A 21095-nucleotide genomic window follows, 5' to 3' on the forward strand; every position below is an offset into this window, starting at 1 on the left:
ATTTGTGATTCCGAGCGCGGTTGTTTCCCTGTAGCGGGTGGTGGTGGTAGGTGTCTCTTGCCAAGGGCTTGAGACATCATTTCTCTCTCTTCCCTGAACTGAAAGTAGTGGGCTGTACTTTCCACATGATTGACACAGGTTCAAGTACACACCCACAAGCCGTGCGAGTTATTCGTGTATTGCAGGTTGGCTGGTGGTTATGTTGCCCGCATACCGCCTCCCATGGCCGAAACTGGTATTACGACACCTGTCGGGCCGGGGCTAGTAATGCTAATGCTAATTAAGGTTGATATCTCTGCAGCACTATAACTTGACATTTTTTTATGACATCATCGCCCTTATTTCTTCTCATTCTTTTGATGCGTGTAGGTCATGTTATGGATATTTTTACCTAAATTTTTGCATATGGCACCTTTAAAGGAATTCATTTCAGATCAGTTGTGAGAAATATTATTGATATCAGCACCTCTCTCTCAAGGTAATGCTTCTGAAACTAGTAGGAATTGCCTTCCCTCATTCTAATGAATTAAACAGAACAGTCATACCACCACAGCAACTGAATCCCAAGTATTTAAAAAAAAAATAATACTAATTACAGATGTCATGGCCATCATGACAATCTTAACAGAATGTGAGTGATAACTCACTGGTGAACATACTAGTGCCTACCAGAGCCTATTTAATTTAAAGACTGGGAGGGCACTGAGTCAGAGTGGGAGGGTCTAAATAAGAGATGGGTAAAATGGACAAAAATTCATGTGATTTGTATGAATGTACAATTTGTATAAAAATGCAAGTATGAAACCAGAGCAAAGGCAGTTTGTCTGAAAACAATCAAATGAGGGACAAATTTCTATGAATTTGCAACAAATCGAAATTGTTGAATTGTTACGAACTGTCACAAGACTGAATGGGTTTGAATCAGGAATTGGAGCTGTTAGAGTCATTGTGGGAGGGGGCTGCAGAGTGGAGGCAGAGTTGTACAGATTGAGGATTGTGACTGAAGAGAAGAAAGAGAGACAGAGGTGTGCTGAGAGAATGAGCTACTTGTGCTGTACATAATCCTTCTCTCCCAGCTGGCCCCCATTAGCCAGGCTGGAGCCACCAGGCCAGATCATGTCACTCCTAATGCAGATGATGCTCTGCGAGGCACCAGCGCCGGGGGAGCCTTAATGTCAATTTTAGTGATGAGGGAAATGTAAACAAAATACATTAATACACCATCATCCTGTCCCTTACAGTGATGCCTGTAGAGTTTCATAAATATAAACTGTAGAAAATATATTAATATGCTGTTCAGTTTTTGCCTGTCTATTGCGTTTCTGCTATTGAGCTGTATTATTCAATTAGCAAGCTGGGTTCAATCCTTGAGTCTCACTAGCCAACTCACAACAACTTGATTGTGACTGAGGGAGCCTCATCTGTTTTTGATGAAATCTCACCCTCTTCAGTGAGAGCCTTGTCACACGAGTAGGGAAGGGCTTTTTTTTTTTTACTTTTTAAAATTCTCAGTCTTTGTAAATCTCATCGAAACAAGATCAGTAGCACTTAATGGAATGAAATAAAATGTGGGCCTAATTCATAAAATAACTTTACACTGCATGTATGTACATTATTGAATGTATGTGCATTTCCATAGAAAGCATATTTCTGCTTCAGTGTGAAAAAGGTTTGATAATCTAATAAATATTAGGTATGTTTAGAGCTAAAGTTTCTCTAATCGTGTTTTCAGATCATTCAGGAGTATGTCTTACATAAAACACAGAAGTCTTAATGTGTTTTCCAACTCAACATTTTTATTTTATTTTAATTTAACTCAAAATTATTTAAATTATGGGATGAAACAACACAACACAAAAACATAGTAAACTTCAATGATATTTGGCCTAAAGAGAGATTATGCAACAACAGAATATTTGAGTAAAAGGCAGTAAATTAAGGAGAAAGTACAGAATGAGCAATCACACTCTGACTTCTGTGAAAATTAGATATTGACAGAACCTGATGCACAAAGAGAGCTATATTGGATCATACTGTAGCCAAGTAAATGTAGACCAACACTTTCACACCAGCTGCCATAATTATGAGGATATTCGGAGGAAATTCTATCCAGAATTTACAATTATTTTCACTGACTCCAGAAACAAAACAAAACAAAAATGCACAACTTTAATTTTAGGTATAAAGGGGGGGGGGGGGGGTTACTGCACAACTGGAAATATTTGCATGAAAAGATAAAGAGACTACACACATTCCTATCAAGTTGTAGCACACTGCACTGTTTTGAGAATGGCTGCTACTATTATTTTTATTTTTATTTTTTACAGGTATGTCAGAATAAATAGCTGCATAACTGCTGCTGTGACTGTTAACTGTGTAATAAAGATGCTGTTGGCAAGGAAGCCAGCATCTCTGACCCACAAAGAGAGTGTAAGTGTAGTGTGCGAAGGCAGGGGAGATACAGGGCACATGACAAAGAAATGCTTTTAAAATTCCCAATAGGAATAATACCAGCAAAGCTACTTAACAGAACTCAAAGAGGAGAGAATCATGAACTGACCAGGTTTTTGTCAGCTGTGTGTCAGCTCTCTGCCTCATAAAGAATATAAGAACTGGGTCTAAAATAGGGACAAAGACCATGACTAGCCAGTGGATGATGAATTTCCATGACTTTTACAGTTACATGTGATTATATAAGGATTATTTTTGTTTTAAAACATGTTATTGAGACTGCCCTCACAAATTACATTTTCTTGTCAGTGAAATATTTTAACTGTACCTTTTCCAACTATCCAATCATATATAGTGTCATACCTTAGGATACTCATATTGAACATTTAACCTTTAACTGAAAGTAAGAATTTTGACCGTGTAAAAAAAGCTAAATCAATTTGAAAGCATACAAAGAGCTATCACTCATCTCAAAAGCTCTACACTACTTCACAACTAATCTCTTATTTACACTGTGTGTACATTCTGTTTGTTTTAATGAGAGGATTCGCAAGCGAAACTCTTAACAAAACTCCTGCTTTATGAGAAGTGAGTGGATTGTAGATTAACCACCTCTCATTGGCCATTGGGTTCATGAAATCAACAGATATGTCATATTGTTGACTACAATGCTCAACACTGCAGAAATCTGTTTTCTACCGTGGAACAAGCTGCACTCTAGACTATGCCCCCACAGCACATCGACATGTTAATCAAAAATAAATAAAAATAAAAACAACACAAGTTGTGCACTGAGGTAGACCTGCTTTTTATTTTATACCTGACATAAAAAAACATGCAGTTCTTAAATTTTAATTAAATTAATGCATTTAGCAGACCTTTTATTCAAAGTGACTTACAGTGCTTTTAGGCTATACATTTTTTACCAGTATGTATGTACCCTGGGACCCACAACCTTTTGCCCTGCTAACGCAATGCTCTACCACTGAGCTCGGGGAGCAGTTGGGGCACCTCAGTCTCACCTCACCTTGCTCAAGGGCACCTCAGTCGTGATTTTTCCAGCCCGAGACTTGAAGCCACAACCTTAGGGTTAGGAGTCAAACTCTCCACTAGGTCACGATAAAGTTTTCCTTTCTCTTTGGAGTGTTACAAGCTGTTTGTGCATAGATAAGATCCCTAAAGTTGCAAAGACTAGAGTCTCAAACCCAAATAAATATTCTTTATAAAAGTTAAGACTCACCCCCCCCCCCTAAAATGACTCATTTAAATATGCCCCCACATGTCTACGTCACTATGTAGGAAGATTTGCATAACACCGCCCAAATGTTCATGCAAAGAAAGAAGGCTTAACTTTGATTCTCGCTATAGTATTGTTGCCGCCATGTCGTGGAGATGCAGTGTTTCATTGTGAAAGTGAAACTACTGTTTGGCCTTCCAAAAGAGGACACATCTAGAAATCAGTGGTTAAGTATTAACAACACTGCTCCAGAACAGTTCAACCAAAATATTTAGATATGTGCAGAGCATTTTACGGAGAAACGTTTCCTGAACCTGGGAGAGTAGCCAACATTGCTGTCTGCGCAAAAAGGTTGTTTCTATAAAGCGGGGCAATTCCAACTTTGCAAGCACAGTCTGGCGCTTCTGACTCACAGCCTGTAAGTACACTTTCATATTTAAAGAATTTGCCACTGATGATTCAAACGCGTTGTAGAGGACAAGCTACAAACAAACATCCTCTGGCAGTGTGTTTTTTAAAAAAGGGTCATAGATCCTAAAAATAAGATCCTCATTTACTGATAACTCGGCCTTAGATACAATGCCATACCTCTTTCAAAAAAGGTTTGTAGTATTCAGTGAAAAGCACAGGCATGTTTATCTCTAAAAATAAAGACAATGGGGAGAAATACAAGACAGACACCCCAGAGTAGATGGATAGAGCCTTCCTTCTGAAGAAAGGCTTATGGTTTAATCTGTCCAGTTAGCAATATTATAACAATGTATGGTCAGATATTTCTCAATTATACACTACTTTATGGCTTAAACTGCACTCTCTCTCTCTTTGCCAAAATAAATTACTGTTGGCTGCAGTGAGAAAACCACAAAATTCAATGGAAATCATGCAGACTTTGATTAACAAATACATTTCCCCAAATCATTGTGGCTCCTTTGGAAGCACCCCCACTGAGCGATTGATTTCATCTTCGCCTGCTTAAGACACCTCCGCAAGGTCATATGTCAACTCAATGTGAAACAAAATAAGGCCAGCTGAGTTGTTTCCACTCACATCCAACATCACTGACTGGATTTTGTTACCATGGATGGCAGAGGTCCAACCGACATATGGAATAAGTACAGTCCAAGCATGGTCCCTTTAGGAGCCACTGAGCTGCCACAAAGCAGACTTGTGGCTTAAAAGTTCTGCTAACACAGTTTGAATCAAATACAGAAACACAAACATGCTATAGTGTCTGTTAGGGGAATCTAAGCAGTCCTAGAGAAACTAATAGCACTGGAGTTTGGCCCAAGCCACTGTCTCCAGCTTAATTCCTCTATCCTCCGGCCACAGCGTATACCACCACACACACACATAGTTAGCCTTATTTCTTAACTTTGCTCCAGATGAGCTGTGGAAAAAGAAGGCAGTGATTTGGCATTCCACCAACCACAGCACTGCCAAGAGACTAAAAGAGTATTCATGACTCCAGCGGCATTTTTATCACACACATGCAGAGAAACAGACACACTTTGCTCTTGACACGTTGTCTCTCACACAACTTTGTCAATGTAACCTAAGCTGCTCTCATCTCATGTCAGACAAAGAGTAGAGAAACAGTCAGAGTACAGTTAGTCATCTTTCACACACCCCTTCATTTGTTTACTTTCTCCATCTTTCACTCTTCCTGAGGAAAGGCCCAGGCGTTGTGTAGCAAGGCTTTTATTTGCACAGTCCAAATACACTGAGGTTGTGCTGAGACTGGATGCTGTTACATTACTGATGATCATTTATGCTTGCATGTGGTATTATACAATATTTAATCTTATATTGATTGTGCTTCCAAATATAAATCAGATGCTTATGACTTTTGAGTTTGTCATATGGGTTGTTCCATTTAGGACAGATGTCTTTAATATCCTCATTTAATTTATTTAGAAATACTGGATTTATTAAAACTCGCATTAGCCAGTTATATTGTAGAAATTTAAATCTTGTGTTAAGAGTTTGTGTCTGAACATCTCTACAGCCCTCTCTCCAATCATTTATTGAAATGTGCTCAATGATATCCTTCATCCATGTTTCTAATCAACAGTTTACACACTCCTGAGATCCTTCTAAAAAAATCATACAAAAGTTAAATCAGAACTTTATTATACAGTACATGTTTTTGGTGATTTCCTTTTCTAAACTAGATAAGGGTGGTATATAGATAACTTCTGGAATGACATAAAACTGCTATTTGCAATTAAATGGTTTCTATTTCAAATTTAGTAATCACTTCTTGAAAGGACAATATTCTTTCTTCCAAATACACATCCTTTATATATCTAATACCTCTCTCTGCTCATAATTTGAAGCCCACAACCATTCTCCCCAGAATGAATTTAGGATTTCCCCATACTGGAAAGTATTAATGATAACATGAATTAGAATACAAAATACTCAGATATCTCTGTGTTTAATGCCACACCCTTACCATGTTTAAAACTATTGGATTCATAAAATTGTCTTTAATTTTCCTTAATACTGCAGTCTAAGTAATACAGATATGTTTCCAGAGATAAGCCTGAATTAATTGAACTTTTCCCCTATTCAAACCATGTAGATGGGACTTTGAAAAAAGAGAGAGAGAGAGATAGAGAGAGAGAGAGAGAAATAAATAAATCTCAATTTATCTGCCCAATAATACCATTGGAAATTTGAACACTGAAGCCCACTTCTATTATAAGACTGGTATAGAGAGCTAGTCTAAGTCTAGGTTGTCTATTATTCCATATGAACGAAGTAACTTGTTGCATGAATAAGGCGCTTCGAGGTGCTAACATAAATTGAATGAATAAATAGCTTAATAAAAAGAAACATCCCATCCAAGATATGTTCAGTCCTTGAGAGATCTCACTACCTACAGTTGAAATATTACAAATGATTTGCCATCTCTGTGTTACATGTAACTTTTCCACCTCTTCTGGACTGTTCAGTGTCACGGTACATTCTCTGTGCGTGAGAAGCAGCAAAGCTGGAAAGATGATCCTTTGCGGATTAATTCCCCTTGTCACGTAGCTTTTGACAAACTGCATCATAGTTTCTCTGCTTTCTGTGAACCTCAGCAGATAGATCAGGGGAAAAAATGGAGGTTGTGATCTTTATACTTGATGGTTCTCTTAGCTCTAGCAGCCCTCAATATATGCTCTTTCTGCTTGAAGTTAAAGGGTTAGTTCACCCAAAAATGAAAATTAGGGTGAATTTTACTCGTCCCCGAGGCATCTTAGGTCTATATGACTTTCTTCTTTCCGACGAAACCAGTCGGAGTTATATAAAAAAATTGTCTTTGATCTTTGAAACTGTTTCATGGCACTCAACAGGTGTAGCATTTTAGAAAAATATCCATATAAAAAAAAACCAAAACAATGTCTTCTTGTAAAGATTAAGTCTCAAATCCAAAGAGATAGTCTTTATTAAAGTGAAGACTCAGCCACGCCCCTCCTAAAACCTCATTCAAATATGCCCCCTCGTGTCTACATCACTATTTGGAAATATTTGCATAATGCTGCACAAATGTTCACGCAAAGAATGAAGGCGTGGTTTCAGTAACCACAGTTAGTGGTGAAGCAGCCATGTCAGGGAGATGCTGTGTGTATCTAGGCGAAAGAAAAAGCACTTTATTTAATTTTTCGAAAGTAGATACATTTTAGGAATCTTTAAGATTTTTTTACAACAGAAGAGCTATGCATTTTATGGACAACTGTTTCATGAACCTAGGGGAGGAGTTGTGAACCCATACAAGCTTCATCACTGTGTTTTTCATTCCATTCTGTTCCCCTTTCGGGCTTGAACTGGTGGTAAAACTAAGGACATAATTAACAGTCTTTATTTATTTTCAGTGCAGATTGCTCTTTTTGGAAGGAGAGACTTCGTAGAAAATTATGCGTTTGAGAGAAGCGGGGCATAGAAGACCTACAATAATGTACAGTATTTGAAAAATAATGGGGTTTTTTTTACATTAAAGCATGCATGCACAAAATAATGATCTTTTAAAAAGCATCATATGACCCCTTTAATCTAATTTAAACTCACATACAAATAATGTTCAAATATTGATTTAAACTCACCTTTAAATATTGATCTCATGTAAATGCATCTTGATATGTAACAGACAAATCAATGGTCACACATGGTTAAAACATTTTTATGCCTTTGTGTTGCAGATCTACTACAGTTATCTTTTTATTATATTTTATTTTATTTTTTTCTCTGAAAAGGCTGCATCAAACTGTCTTTTTTTAATGAGTCATCAGTAAAATGAAGTGAACAACTGAACAGCGTCTCACTGACATGGTCTGGAACATTCTATCCTAATGTTACACCGTGTCTACACCGGACACCCGGGGAACACTCATAAAAAAAATGCAAAATGCTAAGTTTTTCAACATCTTGGACCTGCAAATCGTTTAACTCTCTGAGGCATCACTATTGTTTTGTTGCTTGAGTAATCTTCTTTTTGCCTCTCTCTTATATTTACTCACCTCCTACTACATGAATGATGTAAAAGTAGGCATTGCAGAGGCAGTCTTTCATCACACTATTACATCATACTGAGATAAAATACAAAACGAGCTGTTTTTTGCAGCTTGGTTTCAATAAAAGCTGAGTTCTGAAGCTTACAGAGTGTTTTTTAGAAGAATGACAGCTAGTATTTCTAGATCAACTTCAATTCATGACCCCATTAGAGATTAAGATTAGATCACTATGAAGATTAAGACCAGTATGGAAACTCTTTATGAATTTAAACACATTTTTTTTTTTGCTGTGCTGAAATTTCACATATTGAAGCTCTAAAATAAAACACCTCTCAGTAACCAGTTGATCGAGTTTGTGTTGTTTCTGAGTGGGTTCTTCCATTTCAGTGCCCACAAATAAACATTCAAAAGAATTTAACACCCACTCTCATCCTGACTGAGGACTCTGTTTTAATATTACTTTGAGTAATGCCATAAACAATGACACAAACACACATACTAAACCATAACAGAAAACTTTCCACGTTTCCTAAAACAGTAGCAAATTTGTATGGCACTTGAACAAGTTGCATTAGAAATGGCTGCTTTAGTTGCCTGCTTTTTAGCTGCCAGATTGTTGCCTCTTATAAAATGACAACCAATAAAATATAGCAAATAACAAGTCAAACATAATGTATGTAATTGCATTTTCACAAGAACTATGTCTAGAGAACTGTAAAAGAAATTGGGCAGACAGAATTTTACCATAGGCTTTCGTTTACACTCAGCATTAATATGCGACCTGTATCTGGATGTTTTCTACATACACATTGAAAAGACAGGTGTAAACGTCTTTTGTATCGGAATGTTATTCGATCAGCGTGTCCTGATCCAGAGGTAGTCGAGGACACATTTTGATCTGATCTCAGTGTAATGTAAACACAATCTAGCCATCGTGTCTGCATTCGCAGGTTGACGTCAAAGGCCTGTTTAACACTTATAGATACCTAGATTGTCTTATCTCTTTTCACTGAATTTATCCAAAAAAAGCAGCGATGTTATGTCCTACATGTTGTTCGGGACATTATAATATAGTATAATATATATATAGTATAATAAAATGCCTCAAGACTGTGGCCAAAGCCAGTATAGTCATCTCTGACACAATCGGACAGTTTGTGTGTGTGCTGATTCACAGGACTGTGGTCAAACACATCTTAGATAGACACAAACTCATTCTTCCCCCTCCCTCTCTCTACTTCCTGTGTGAAACTGGCCTCCTCCTCTCCTCCTGCAGTGTGCTCCTCTATTATACTGTCAAAGTGCTGCATGAGCTGCAAAGAACATGATTTGTTCTAGAGCCTTTATCCCAGACATCAATCTCCTAAAACCCGGAGTCCAAGTCGTTCTGGACCGGTCTGCCTTGGTCATGTTTATGTTTAGTACATGTCATCAGAATATGGGATTTGACATTGCTGTATGTTTAGACACACAGTTACAGTAGTGTAACCACACATTTCTAGATGTTTAAACTTGATCAAATGAGACTCTCTACAAAAAGCAAGTTTGCTCACCATCTCTCTTTGGTGGAGTAATGGCGTCATGATCTAAAGATAACGTGTTGCTGATCAATTGATTCACTTACACTGAAAGGAAAATGTCAAGCACACATTTTGCATCGAGGTGAGGGTGAGGTGACGTGACATACAGCCAAGTTTTTTTTTTTCAGAGGAACAGGCCAACACTTGAACAGTTAGACTGTGAAAGAAGAAACCCATCTCAGCAGCACACATATGCACGGACCTCTCAGGCTGTTTGAACAGAAGCTGTTGAAATGTGTGGTTTAAATAATACATGAATGCCCTTAATGTCATTTTAAGTGTAGACAAGAGTAAAGATGCTTCAGGGGAGTGGGTGGCACAATTTTCTGCTGATCCAGAGAGGACAGAACCTCATCCAACTAAATTCCAGATATGTCAGCCCCAATACTCTAAAATAAGACAATGGCAAAAAAAATAATAGAGAGAGAGAGAGAGAGACAGTTCGAGAAAGAGACAGATTATGTATACAGATTATGAGAATAGACAAGAGATTTTATACATAAATACATTTGATCAGTTCATCTTTGCCCTGTTAACACTCAGGACACTTAACCACCAGAGTGCGAGTCAGAGTGTGCACAAATATATCAAAAAGCAGCAAAAAGTAGCAAAATACAAATGCTTTTCGTTTCACAATTGTTTTTTTCTAAATCAAATATTTGTCATTTTCCGATTTTGCATTGATTTATAAATAAAAGAATAATAGCAATATCACTCTTTTTTCAAACCCATTACCCCAGGGGTCACCAGTCCTGCTCCTCAAGAACCCATAAACTGATCTGGTCTTTGATCTATATGATCCACTTTTGGCGCTTTTCCACAACACAGTACCAGCTCGCCTCGCCTCGCCTTTGTTTGGTTTTCCACTGTGTAAAAGTTGTACCTGTACCTGCTTCCAGAAGTTTTTTGTATCACCTCCAACAAGGTTCTGAGTGAGCTAAGATAATACTAAAATGTGACATGACAACAAGGCAAACTGCTGACTGGTCAGAGAGAATCGTCACTAGTCACTGCGTTATCATTGCACGCACCAGACGGAGTATCCTGAATAACCCCGCCATTTTTAAATAGTTTTGCTGTCCTCAGCCTCTCCTGAAACAACATTTGTCTTCTTGCTGTGAGAAACAGCCACATCCCGAGGATCAAAAACAGCATACACTCTATTTCCTCCATTGTCCTGTGTGTGTGGGTAACGTAGAAGATCTCCTGCGATTTCCTGCAGCGTCGCTATGACGACCAGGTATTATTGTGGAGGTACTATCTCCAATGGAAAATGGAGCAAAAAGCGAGCCGAGACGAGACGCGTCGAACTGAGTCAAGCTGGTACTTGTAATGGAAAAGCGCCACTTGATCCATGTATAGCTACTGTTGTAAAAGATTATTACAGTTTCTCCATGCATTAGTTCATTCACAATCCCATGATATACAGGAAGTACCACACCTAACTAAAAATTAGGCTCTTCTCCATTTTTATCCATTTTAAAGTTTTCTGTACAGTTCTAATCGCTAGCCATTATAGTACTACACTGTTAATTTTGTCACATTTGTCACAATTATGTGCTTAATTATTACATACATTTCCCATTTATCCGGTCATGGAGTGTTTTACCAAACTCACAATTAAAATTTTTTACAGCCTTAATTACCTGGCCAGACTATTTGCCTACATCTTGAGTTGCATTGTTAACATCACACTAATGCTTGCTTGAGCCTTGCGTGTGACAAATAATAATCTGTTTATGTTAAGTTGTAGCAAAAACCATGAAAATTCTAGCTTTATCCAATGAGTTATCTAACATATAAGATACTTAAAAAAACTCTGCTTTGCACATACTCAATGCTAAGGTTGTTTTCAAAACCAATTTGTTTCCCCACTGCCAGCAACACATCCTCCAAGAAATAAGTTCAAGTAGACAACACATCTATATCTCGCAAGAAGGGAAGGGAGTCACTACAATGAGGGAAAGGAAGAGGTAAGACGAGTTTGGACTCAATAACACTCACCAGGCACTGATATATCTGCCTTTTCCACTTTCAGGCTGCACAGGGGTGAGGTGCCAGAGGTTATTCTGGTTTCAAATGATGTAGTGTGGTCTTGCTCTGACACTTCTGCCACAGTGACCACTGGTGGTCTGGCCTCTGTATCCTTACTGCTGCTGGCTGACTCCTCCATCACCAATTCCTGAAATAAAGATGTTAAATTCATGCTTAAAACACAGTTTTGTACACTTTTTGTAACACTTATAATATTAATCAAGGTTTCTTGTTCACAGACCTTAGTTTTTCATGACACATTTCAACCATATTTTTGACTCTTAGGATTATACAGGTTGTACAGGTTCAGTTGTCCCCACTTTTTGGTGGCTATGGTAAAATGGGTCATTAAATGGAAAATCAAATTTCCTTCATATTTATCATTTTAGCTAACAACAAGATTAAAATTCCCTCAGTTCCATTGAACACATTCTACAATGGTAAAGTTAATACTTTTTTCCAATATTTAATAAAACTTTAAAACAGATTCTATTTGTGCTTGCAAATAGGTAAAGATCAGTGCTGTGAAGAAAACATGCTCTGATTGTGTAAGACTGCTATATAAACTCTCAAACAGTGTGTTGATAGCCACATGATGAAACGTCTCCTCAGCAGGCAGAGTGCTGACTACACGCTGCCAGAGCTAATAGGCCCTGTCAGCTGTGCTACTGTTTTTAGCAGCTGTCTTTACTTTGATTTCTGGGGAAGGATGAAAGTCTCACTTTTCAAGTGACAGTGCCCAGATGTGAGACAGATTGCTCATAGATCCATCAGATGAGCAAGCGAGACAGAGGAAAAGGAGATTTTGAACAGCACCAGTAGGTGAACACTGATGATATGCTCTCTGACCACAAAAGGAAGGTGAGATGTTGAGGAAGTGAGGAAACTGGATCCCAGAGGAAAAATGTATTGTTCACTGGTTGCTCTACCTAAGCTCAGGAGACTTAATGATTGACGAGTTACTGTAGCATATCAATCACAAGTACAGTATGGAGTACCACAAGGCTCAGTACTAGGACCATTGCTTTTCATGCTTTGCATGTTACCTTGGGAGATATCATCAAAATACATAGTGTTAGCTTTCACTGGTATGCTGATGATACTCAGCTCTATATTTCTTCACGGACAGATGAAACATAAATATTCGCAAAACTAACGAATGCATAGCTGCTTTCCTATTTTTTCCTAAAATTTCCTACTGCTAAATTCTGAAAAAAATATTGGACCAAAATCTATACATGTAATACCTTGAACACTGTCTAACACTTGATGGCTGCTCTGTTATGTCTTCATCATAATTTAGCAACCTATGTGTGCTATTTGATAGCAATATTTCTTTTGAAAACCATGAGTCTAGCATTTGTAAAACCAAATTTTTTCATCTTAAAAATATATCTAAATTATGCTCTCAATGTCAAATGCGGAAACATTAATTCATGCATTTATGACTTCAAGGTTACATTATTTTGATGTTTTATTGGGTGGTTGCTCTGCTAGTTTAATAAACTCCAGTTAGTCCAAAATGCAGTAGCAGAGTTCTTACTAAAACCATGGAGGGTGAACATATTAGGCCGGTGTTTTTTTTTTTTTTTTTTTTTTTTTTCATAATCCACAATTTATGTATACAGTGAAACAGCAAAAAAAAAAATGTGAGGATATATATATCGTCTCAGGTTACGATTGTCCTCTAGGGGGCGCTATGCAGTGTCTCGTTCCCAACCATGGTTACATTCATTACCTGAGACATTCCTTTTCAAGGGAACTTCGAACTGCGTCCTCTAGGGGGCACTATGGGGAACATTATACCCACGCTGCCATGCTGAAGGGAGTGCAGGCCAGAATCATGGCGAACACTAAGTACCAACTCTACCATTTCCAAGGGAGTTGCCCCTGGGACGTTTAGACGGCTGTCTGTGACAGTACACCTTACGGCCAAAGGCCTAAGCTAAATAGCCAACTTAATTCTTAGGGCCTTGGCCAGGGGTAGAGCTGAAGGCTTGGAATCAAGAAAAATTCCTTTAAAAGGGATACGGCTAAGAACCTAGCATTTCATACTAAGTCTTGCCTGTCACACAGCAATTACCGCTAGCTTTCGCATAAGCTTGTTGAAAGAGCTGTCTCAAGAGATCATTAGGACCAATACCCTGTTTAGATAGGTATCTGAGGATACATAGGTGGAGTGGTGCCCAAGATGAATGGGGCTTTTACCAACTCAAGAAAGGGCACGAAGACCTCACCATATAGGATTTTAGAAAGAACGCAGAATACTAGCATGCAAACTTACCACAGTGTGAATTTCAGAAAGTGTGCAAATACTTTACATGCACACTTACCATAGCATGGATTTTAAAATACAGTTCTAAGGTGGTGCTCTCGTGGCACTCTGACAGAGCAGCTCATAGATTGAATGGTGCATCTCAAAACAGTATGTTTGAGATTCATCAACTCGATCTGTGGAAAAATACTGGAGCGCTCTGGGGAAAAAACAGAGAACCCAGTCTCATATGAGAGGAGAACTCGAAGCTCAAAGTAGCACACTCATAGGCGACCCTTCTTGGAAAAGGGGAGCGCTGCTAAAGTGAGTTATTAGATAAACCTGAGTGATAAATTTCTGAATACATATATATATATATATATATATATATATATATATATATACATACAAAAATCGCAGCAATGTCTTATGCTACTGCTGGTTTAACAATTAACATTTCAGTCACAAATTCATCCTGTCTGGCAACAAACAGAATATGTAAAAGGTTTTATTGCAATTTGGCTGTATTAAAATACATTGTGTGAGCACAGAGAGTAGCAGAGAAGCAAACCAGTGCACGTAATGACATAATGAATATGCTAAATGACCTATGACGTCGTCTATGGATATTTATATATTTATATAGGATAATTTATATTTCGCCTGTCAATGGCAATAACTTCAATTATTGGTACACAGCAAATAAACTATATGTGACACAATGTGCTTCCTCATCCATGATTCCACACTCCTTCAAAGTCAAACTGTGCTGACAAAGTGTGAGTACGTATGAACTTATATATCTTATTTAATTGTAGTGGGAGTTATGATCAGAAGTTTCCAGAATGCCAGTAAATAATTTTTACATGCAGTAAATTTAGGGTAGTACTTAAAGTTATGTGAATACAGTATTTGTTTATGCATAGAATACATTCTTGTCGCATCAACAGAAAGACTGTTTTGAGTTCAGGTTATTTGATGTCCCATCAAGTTTTAAGATGCAACCTCTAATTTTGGCAATCATGGCAAAACAGTGGGTATAAATAAATAGGTAAACACTTGATTTACCACATTTCGCCCACCTGAGCAACACATTCTTTATACCAGACCTATTCAGCGCACACACAAAAAAAGTGAGTAGCTTTTTTCAATTTTTTTGTTTTCTTTATAATATAATATGAATAAAAATGAAGCAGATATTGCTCATTAATTCCCTTTTTTGAGGTCAGTTATTTATTATGTTTATAATATAATATAATATACAAACTGAAGCTTTTTAAATGACAGAATAAAACAGAACAGAATCGAATAGAACACAAAGTGAAGCATTTATACTGAGATCTGTAAGCTAAATATAAAAAAAAAAAATGAACATTTGATTTCTTATATACTTATCTAAGTAGAGTTTAGAGTGGTAGAGTTTGCACACTATTACCTGTGTGTGACTGAGTTTTGTTTCCATTTCGTGTCCATCATCTGTTATTTCCACCACATTATCAAGCCACTCTACTTTCAAACATGATGAAGTTTTATCACATGGAATTGCGTTTGCGTTGGCTTTCGTGTTGAGCTATTTCATCCAAAACAATTAAAGTATTTGATTTCTACAGCGACTCATTTGGCGCACATCATCATTCTCTTTCTATGAAACCTGTGAATCGCATTCACCAGTTCTAACTCTATAGTGAAAACAACTCTATAGCGGTTTTCCTGAGAATTGGAATTATTTCACATTTACTGAGTAGCATTTACTCATTTTTGCTTGTGCATGGCTTGTGCGCAGCTTATAGGGAACATTGCTCACTAGTCAAAAGGCTGGCATAAATTAACTTAGATAAAAGTGATAGCCTATTTAATAGAATCTGAAGGATTTAATCTCTTTTTTAAGCAGGCATTTTGCTCTGGCAACTACAGCAGTGCAGTGAGAATATTAAACAATAACCTCATTTTGTTACACATATAAAACGTAACTCATATTTCAAAATAAATCGCAAAGGCCTTCTGAGGCTGTTGCAGACTTTCGGTATTTCCATGAATGTAGGAAACATGAAAGACAAGCTCATGTGAGCTTTGTTGCATTCCAAAGTTTAACCTTTATCTAATAAAATATATACATATAAATGTCTGTTGAAACTGTCTAGTGACGGTGGAAAAACCATGAACACCTTAATTAGATGGTTCAGGTGCACTTGACTAGAGTTTAGATCCACTCCGTGATAGGCATGCATATAACTTTAAAATACATACATATTTGTGGCATGATGAGCAATAAACATTTGAGCACTCACTTATGTAAAATTTTCTTGAAGCATCAAATTAACTTTGTAACTAGTGTGAAATGTGATGATTACGGTTGCTACTGAGAATGGAGAATGTTTAATAAATGCTTGAATTTGGGTCTGTTCCTCACAAAAAGCATTCATATTTTATATTCTAAAAAAAAAAAAATGGTTATATAATAAAAAGGGTATTTTTATCAATTTATGTAATTAGTTTACATATACATTAATACAATAATTTTAAACTAAAAAGTCAGTGGATGGTGTCCCACACTCAGAATTTGTGCATTTAACCCACAAATTCACAGCAGTGAGTAGTGAGCCATTTTTGCAGTGGCACTCAGGGACCAGTTGGGGCTTTGGTACCTTGCTCAAGGTCTCACCTCGGTCATGGTATATTGAAGGTAGAAAAGAGTGCTGTGCATTTACTCCCCCCAAATACAATCCCTGCCGGAATCAAACCTAAAACCTTTGATCGAATCTATAAACATTAGGCCATGATTGCCCCCATAAAACAAAATTCTCAATGATCATAATTACAATAGTATTAACCAATTCAATTCCATGAATTCTGCAAATAAGGATTCATAAAAGAATACATCAGTAAAGTTGTTCATAGACACTGTCATGTAAATATGTCAAAACTGTAATCACTCATGAGGGAAAAAAAATGAAATGGAAGCCTTCGACATGGTTTTCAATGCGCCCTGCTTTCAGAAACCCTTTGGGACCTGAAACAAGATGAAGCTAAGTGCTATTGATTTGGACTTTCTGCCTCACTAGGACTTCATAGCAGTGTGAGCTGAAAGACTGACTGCTTGCCTCTCAACATGGCCCTGACCTGTGCTTGCGTGTGTGAGAGAGAAAAACAGAGAATATTACACATACATAGCATAAATACAATATAGACCCTTTTAGTGCTGATGTCACAGTTATGTCACAGCTCTAGCTGGAGGCAAAAACTGGAAAACTGCAGGCGGCCAATTCAAACCAGCACAGATTTGGATAAATAAGGAGGAGCTTAAAATATCATCTTGTTTTGATGCTGGGGGCCAGAATTGATGGAGTACAGGCTCCAATTTGAAATTTTATTGCATACCTGCTGCCATTATCAGAAAAAAAACTATGACAGCTGTGGTTAAATGCAATAAAACAAGTGGATTGGACAGAAACAATTGTCAAAAATGCTTGTTTGTAGCACACACTTCTTATCAGAAAAGGTTAAATAAAGTATTGTCTTCTGTTGTTATGGATTATGGTTTGTGTTACGCATCTAAAGACTTCTTATGCATCTCACAACACGCAAGAGTAGCCTATGTGTGTAAATCAACAAAGTGAAGATGTATATGTTTAATCATCCGTAATTGTATATAGATTGTGATTGATTGTAGCTGGAATATTTAAGAACTCGGTAAGAAAGAAAAATAAAGTACAAAAAGTACAAAATGTGCAGTTTCTTGTTTTTTTATTTCTAGAAAATATTCACATCTTACTTTAAATGTACTGAATGTAAAGGTACTGTAATGTCACTTTTAACTTACATAATTTACAGGATGTATACTTTAACTATTTGGCCATTACATACATACATCTTCAAATAATATATCCATTGCATTAATTATTTTTTTTTTTTTTATTGTACTTTGGCCCAGTTCATGCTTATTTACCAGCAAAAATAGTTGCCTGAAACTTCAGACTGAAATATAGACATTTTCATGACTAGATAGACAGAGGTGAGTTTCTCATTATTATACACGTTAGGTTTCAGGTAGGTGTAAATGTGTTAAAAAAAATTAATGTAGCAGTCAGGGGAATTGTTCTGCCTCCACCTATACTCCACCCACAGAAAAAAAAAATTTCACATTGTTTACTAACTGAAAAAGGGTCTGTTGCAACTCATATGCATCTGTTCTAACTCATGCAACTCGATCACTGCATTATTTAGAATATATTACTATATATTCTTATGAAACTCTCTCTATGTGTGTGTGTGTGTGTGTGTGCTTGTGTGTGTGCATGTCATGAGGATGTGTATTCAGCTTCAGGCTGTTTATTTAATGGGAGGTGATGATGATTCAGTGACAGTTGATTCACACTACACTGCCTAGTAAACAGCACCAACCACAGCAAACTAACTTCTGTCTGTCACACCCAATGTTTCCTGTACAATTTTGCTAAGCAAAACCTGTTTCACTCTGGGATTAACACTAACCTTACAATGATCTTTTCCATAAAACATAACACCAGAATTCTACTTTTGTGTAACTATTGCAAAAAACGCATTGTGTTGCTGACAAGGCAGACTCTGTACTTGAGAATGTAGCAAACACAGAAGCAGAGTCGTGAGCAGAAGCCAGAGACAAGCGAGAGGAACAGTAGCCAGAGACAATCAAGTAATGCAACAAATCCTGAGGGCAGATTTGAGCATAGACACCCGCTGGCAGACATGTTCAAAAAAGGGCAGACAGCCCAGTCAAGAAAGATAGATGTGCTGTAGACAGAGGGAAACTGGGCAGAGATCAAAAAAGAGCAGACGACATTTAATTGCTGATGAGGTCATTCTTTAACAAGAAATCCTGTACTATTTTATTGTTTGAAAGATCAAATGCTGTTGTGTACAGCCTAGGGCTGTACAAACAATCAAATGCGATTATCATGCGCATCTCGTCAGTAAAGCTGGGTTCTGTGATTAGTAGTAAATCTTGATCACCTGCGTTCAAACTGAGCAGCATTTACAACACAGAGTCATAGTTCATTGACAAGTTACGCAACATCACGTTCGTAATCTCAGGCGGTACATCGGTGATAATGAATAGGATATAATATAATAGGATATATATAAGAGTTCAGATGCAAAAGCCTCTAAGTGCCATCTGAAATTTTCATCTAAAATTAGGATTTTTATCAAGCTCATATGCTTAGGTTGAGTCATTTCACGATAATTGCTTTAAATTATTTAATTATATACACTTTAATTATATATATATATATATATATATATATATATATATATATATATATATATATATATATATATATATATATAAAAGAGATAATGATCCAGGTAAACTATACAAACACGCATACACTTTTCAGTACAAACACAGTTTTCTATGTGAAACATGAGAAGGAGCGATACAGGAACACCTCCTCTCTTTGGTTTGAAGCGTACACAAGACTGCACATGCCATCTGCAGGTCTAAATCAACACACACACACACACACACACACACACACAAAACACATAATGAAATAGTTGTGGTGTCGTTAAACCCTGTTTAGAGAAATGGTGAGGACATATTACTGGTTCACAGATATTCCGTTAAGAAGTGTTTCCCAAACTGTGGGCCACACGGTACTGCAGGGAACCGTGGCCAAGGCTAAATCAATGAATTATTCTCTGTTGTGAATTTTTTTCTCATGATATCAGTTAAAAAGAAATATAAAAACTAATATTAAAAAGTATTTTTTTTTATCATAGCAATGTGAGATACATCAATTATTTATAATCATTTAATAAAGATTTCTGTCCTCTTCCAAAATGCATTGATGAGTGCTCATTTAAAAAGAAAGGGAATATGACTGCAATCTCTGTGGGATTTCTGGTATATATATTTGTGCCTGTAATGCCTAAAACAAGCACAATATACCAAAATGTACCTCACTCAGAGAAAAGTGCCAATATAAACCTTTAATTCTGCCACCTCTTTTGTCATCTGTCTCACTTTCCTTCCTGTAAAAACTGTTGGGTGACTGCAGTCATACATGCTGCATATGTTCTGTGTGAGATAAGAACCTTACATCCCTCAGGGAAGACCACAAAACACACACACGGAGAGCTGACCATCTGTTGGCCGTTACACTGTGAGAAAACACTTATAACCGCACAATAGATAACACTGACAGGCCAGGATTTGTGTGTGTGTTCTTTTGTCTATGTGCTATTGTGTCATTTGTGTTTGTCAACCTAAAGTTGTTAATAAAAGAAGTAAAATTATCTGACAGAAATTTTCATAGAGGACAGTAAAATGGTTTCAAAATGTTTTTGCATGAGCAGTGCATAAAGCATCTCGATGACTTTTTTAAATGTGTTTAAAGCACACATTGCTGACTCATATCAACATCATTGTTTTTCATGAGTATAAATGCTAACTAAATCTATAAAGAAAATAATAAAGCATGTACTGACTGTAAAGTAAATAATATCTTCAGTACTGCCACCTTTCTTTTGGGGCCACTGATATTCAGACAACCTGATAATCAGCTGTGAGTGAACTGACACAGTTTCCTCCGATATAATTAAGTCCCATTGTATCTCCTGCTCATGGCTGAACCATGGCTCACAGGGAAAGAATATAATCTAAAATTACCAGATTTTCTTTGCAAGTTATACACTTATGCAGTTAGTAATGCTGAGAACAAGAATCAGTAGGTGCATTTACATGGAGCATTGGAATCGGTTTAAAAGTCTAATCAGAATGAAAATGCTCTATATAAACACCTCAATATAAAATATAAAAAATAAAAATCCCCAAACTGAATGACACATTAGAATGGAGAATGCTTTCTGTGTTCTGAACTGTCATATCTGCTTTCATGACCAGAGCGCAAAGCAGATCTGAAATGAAGCACAATTTACTGCTTTTCAGCTTAGAAACAACATGATGATAGCGAATAGCTCAATGAAAATAAACAACTTTGAAAAAAAAAAGTAAAATTTGCTTTTATCATTTGTATTCCTTATTTATTACAGGTTCATAATAA

General features: G+C 37.0%; 1 protein-coding gene across 2 annotated transcripts in view; it reads right to left on the reverse strand.

Annotated features, from left to right (window-relative positions):
- The window catches only part of gse1b (Gse1 coiled-coil protein b), a 184169-nt gene that overhangs the window by 124563 nt on the left and 38511 nt on the right, over positions 1–21095 (reverse strand). For both annotated transcript variants that reach the window (XM_026231233.1, XM_026231234.1), the window contains exon 2: positions 11769–11946. In XM_026231233.1, the coding sequence (XP_026087018.1) occupies positions 11769–11946 (178 nt within the window). The remainder of the gene's footprint in view (positions 1–11768; positions 11947–21095) is intronic.

This window comes from Carassius auratus, chromosome 43 (genome assembly GCF_003368295.1).
Source record: "Carassius auratus strain Wakin chromosome 43, ASM336829v1, whole genome shotgun sequence".
NCBI classification, from domain to species: Eukaryota; Metazoa; Chordata; class Actinopteri; order Cypriniformes; family Cyprinidae; genus Carassius; species Carassius auratus.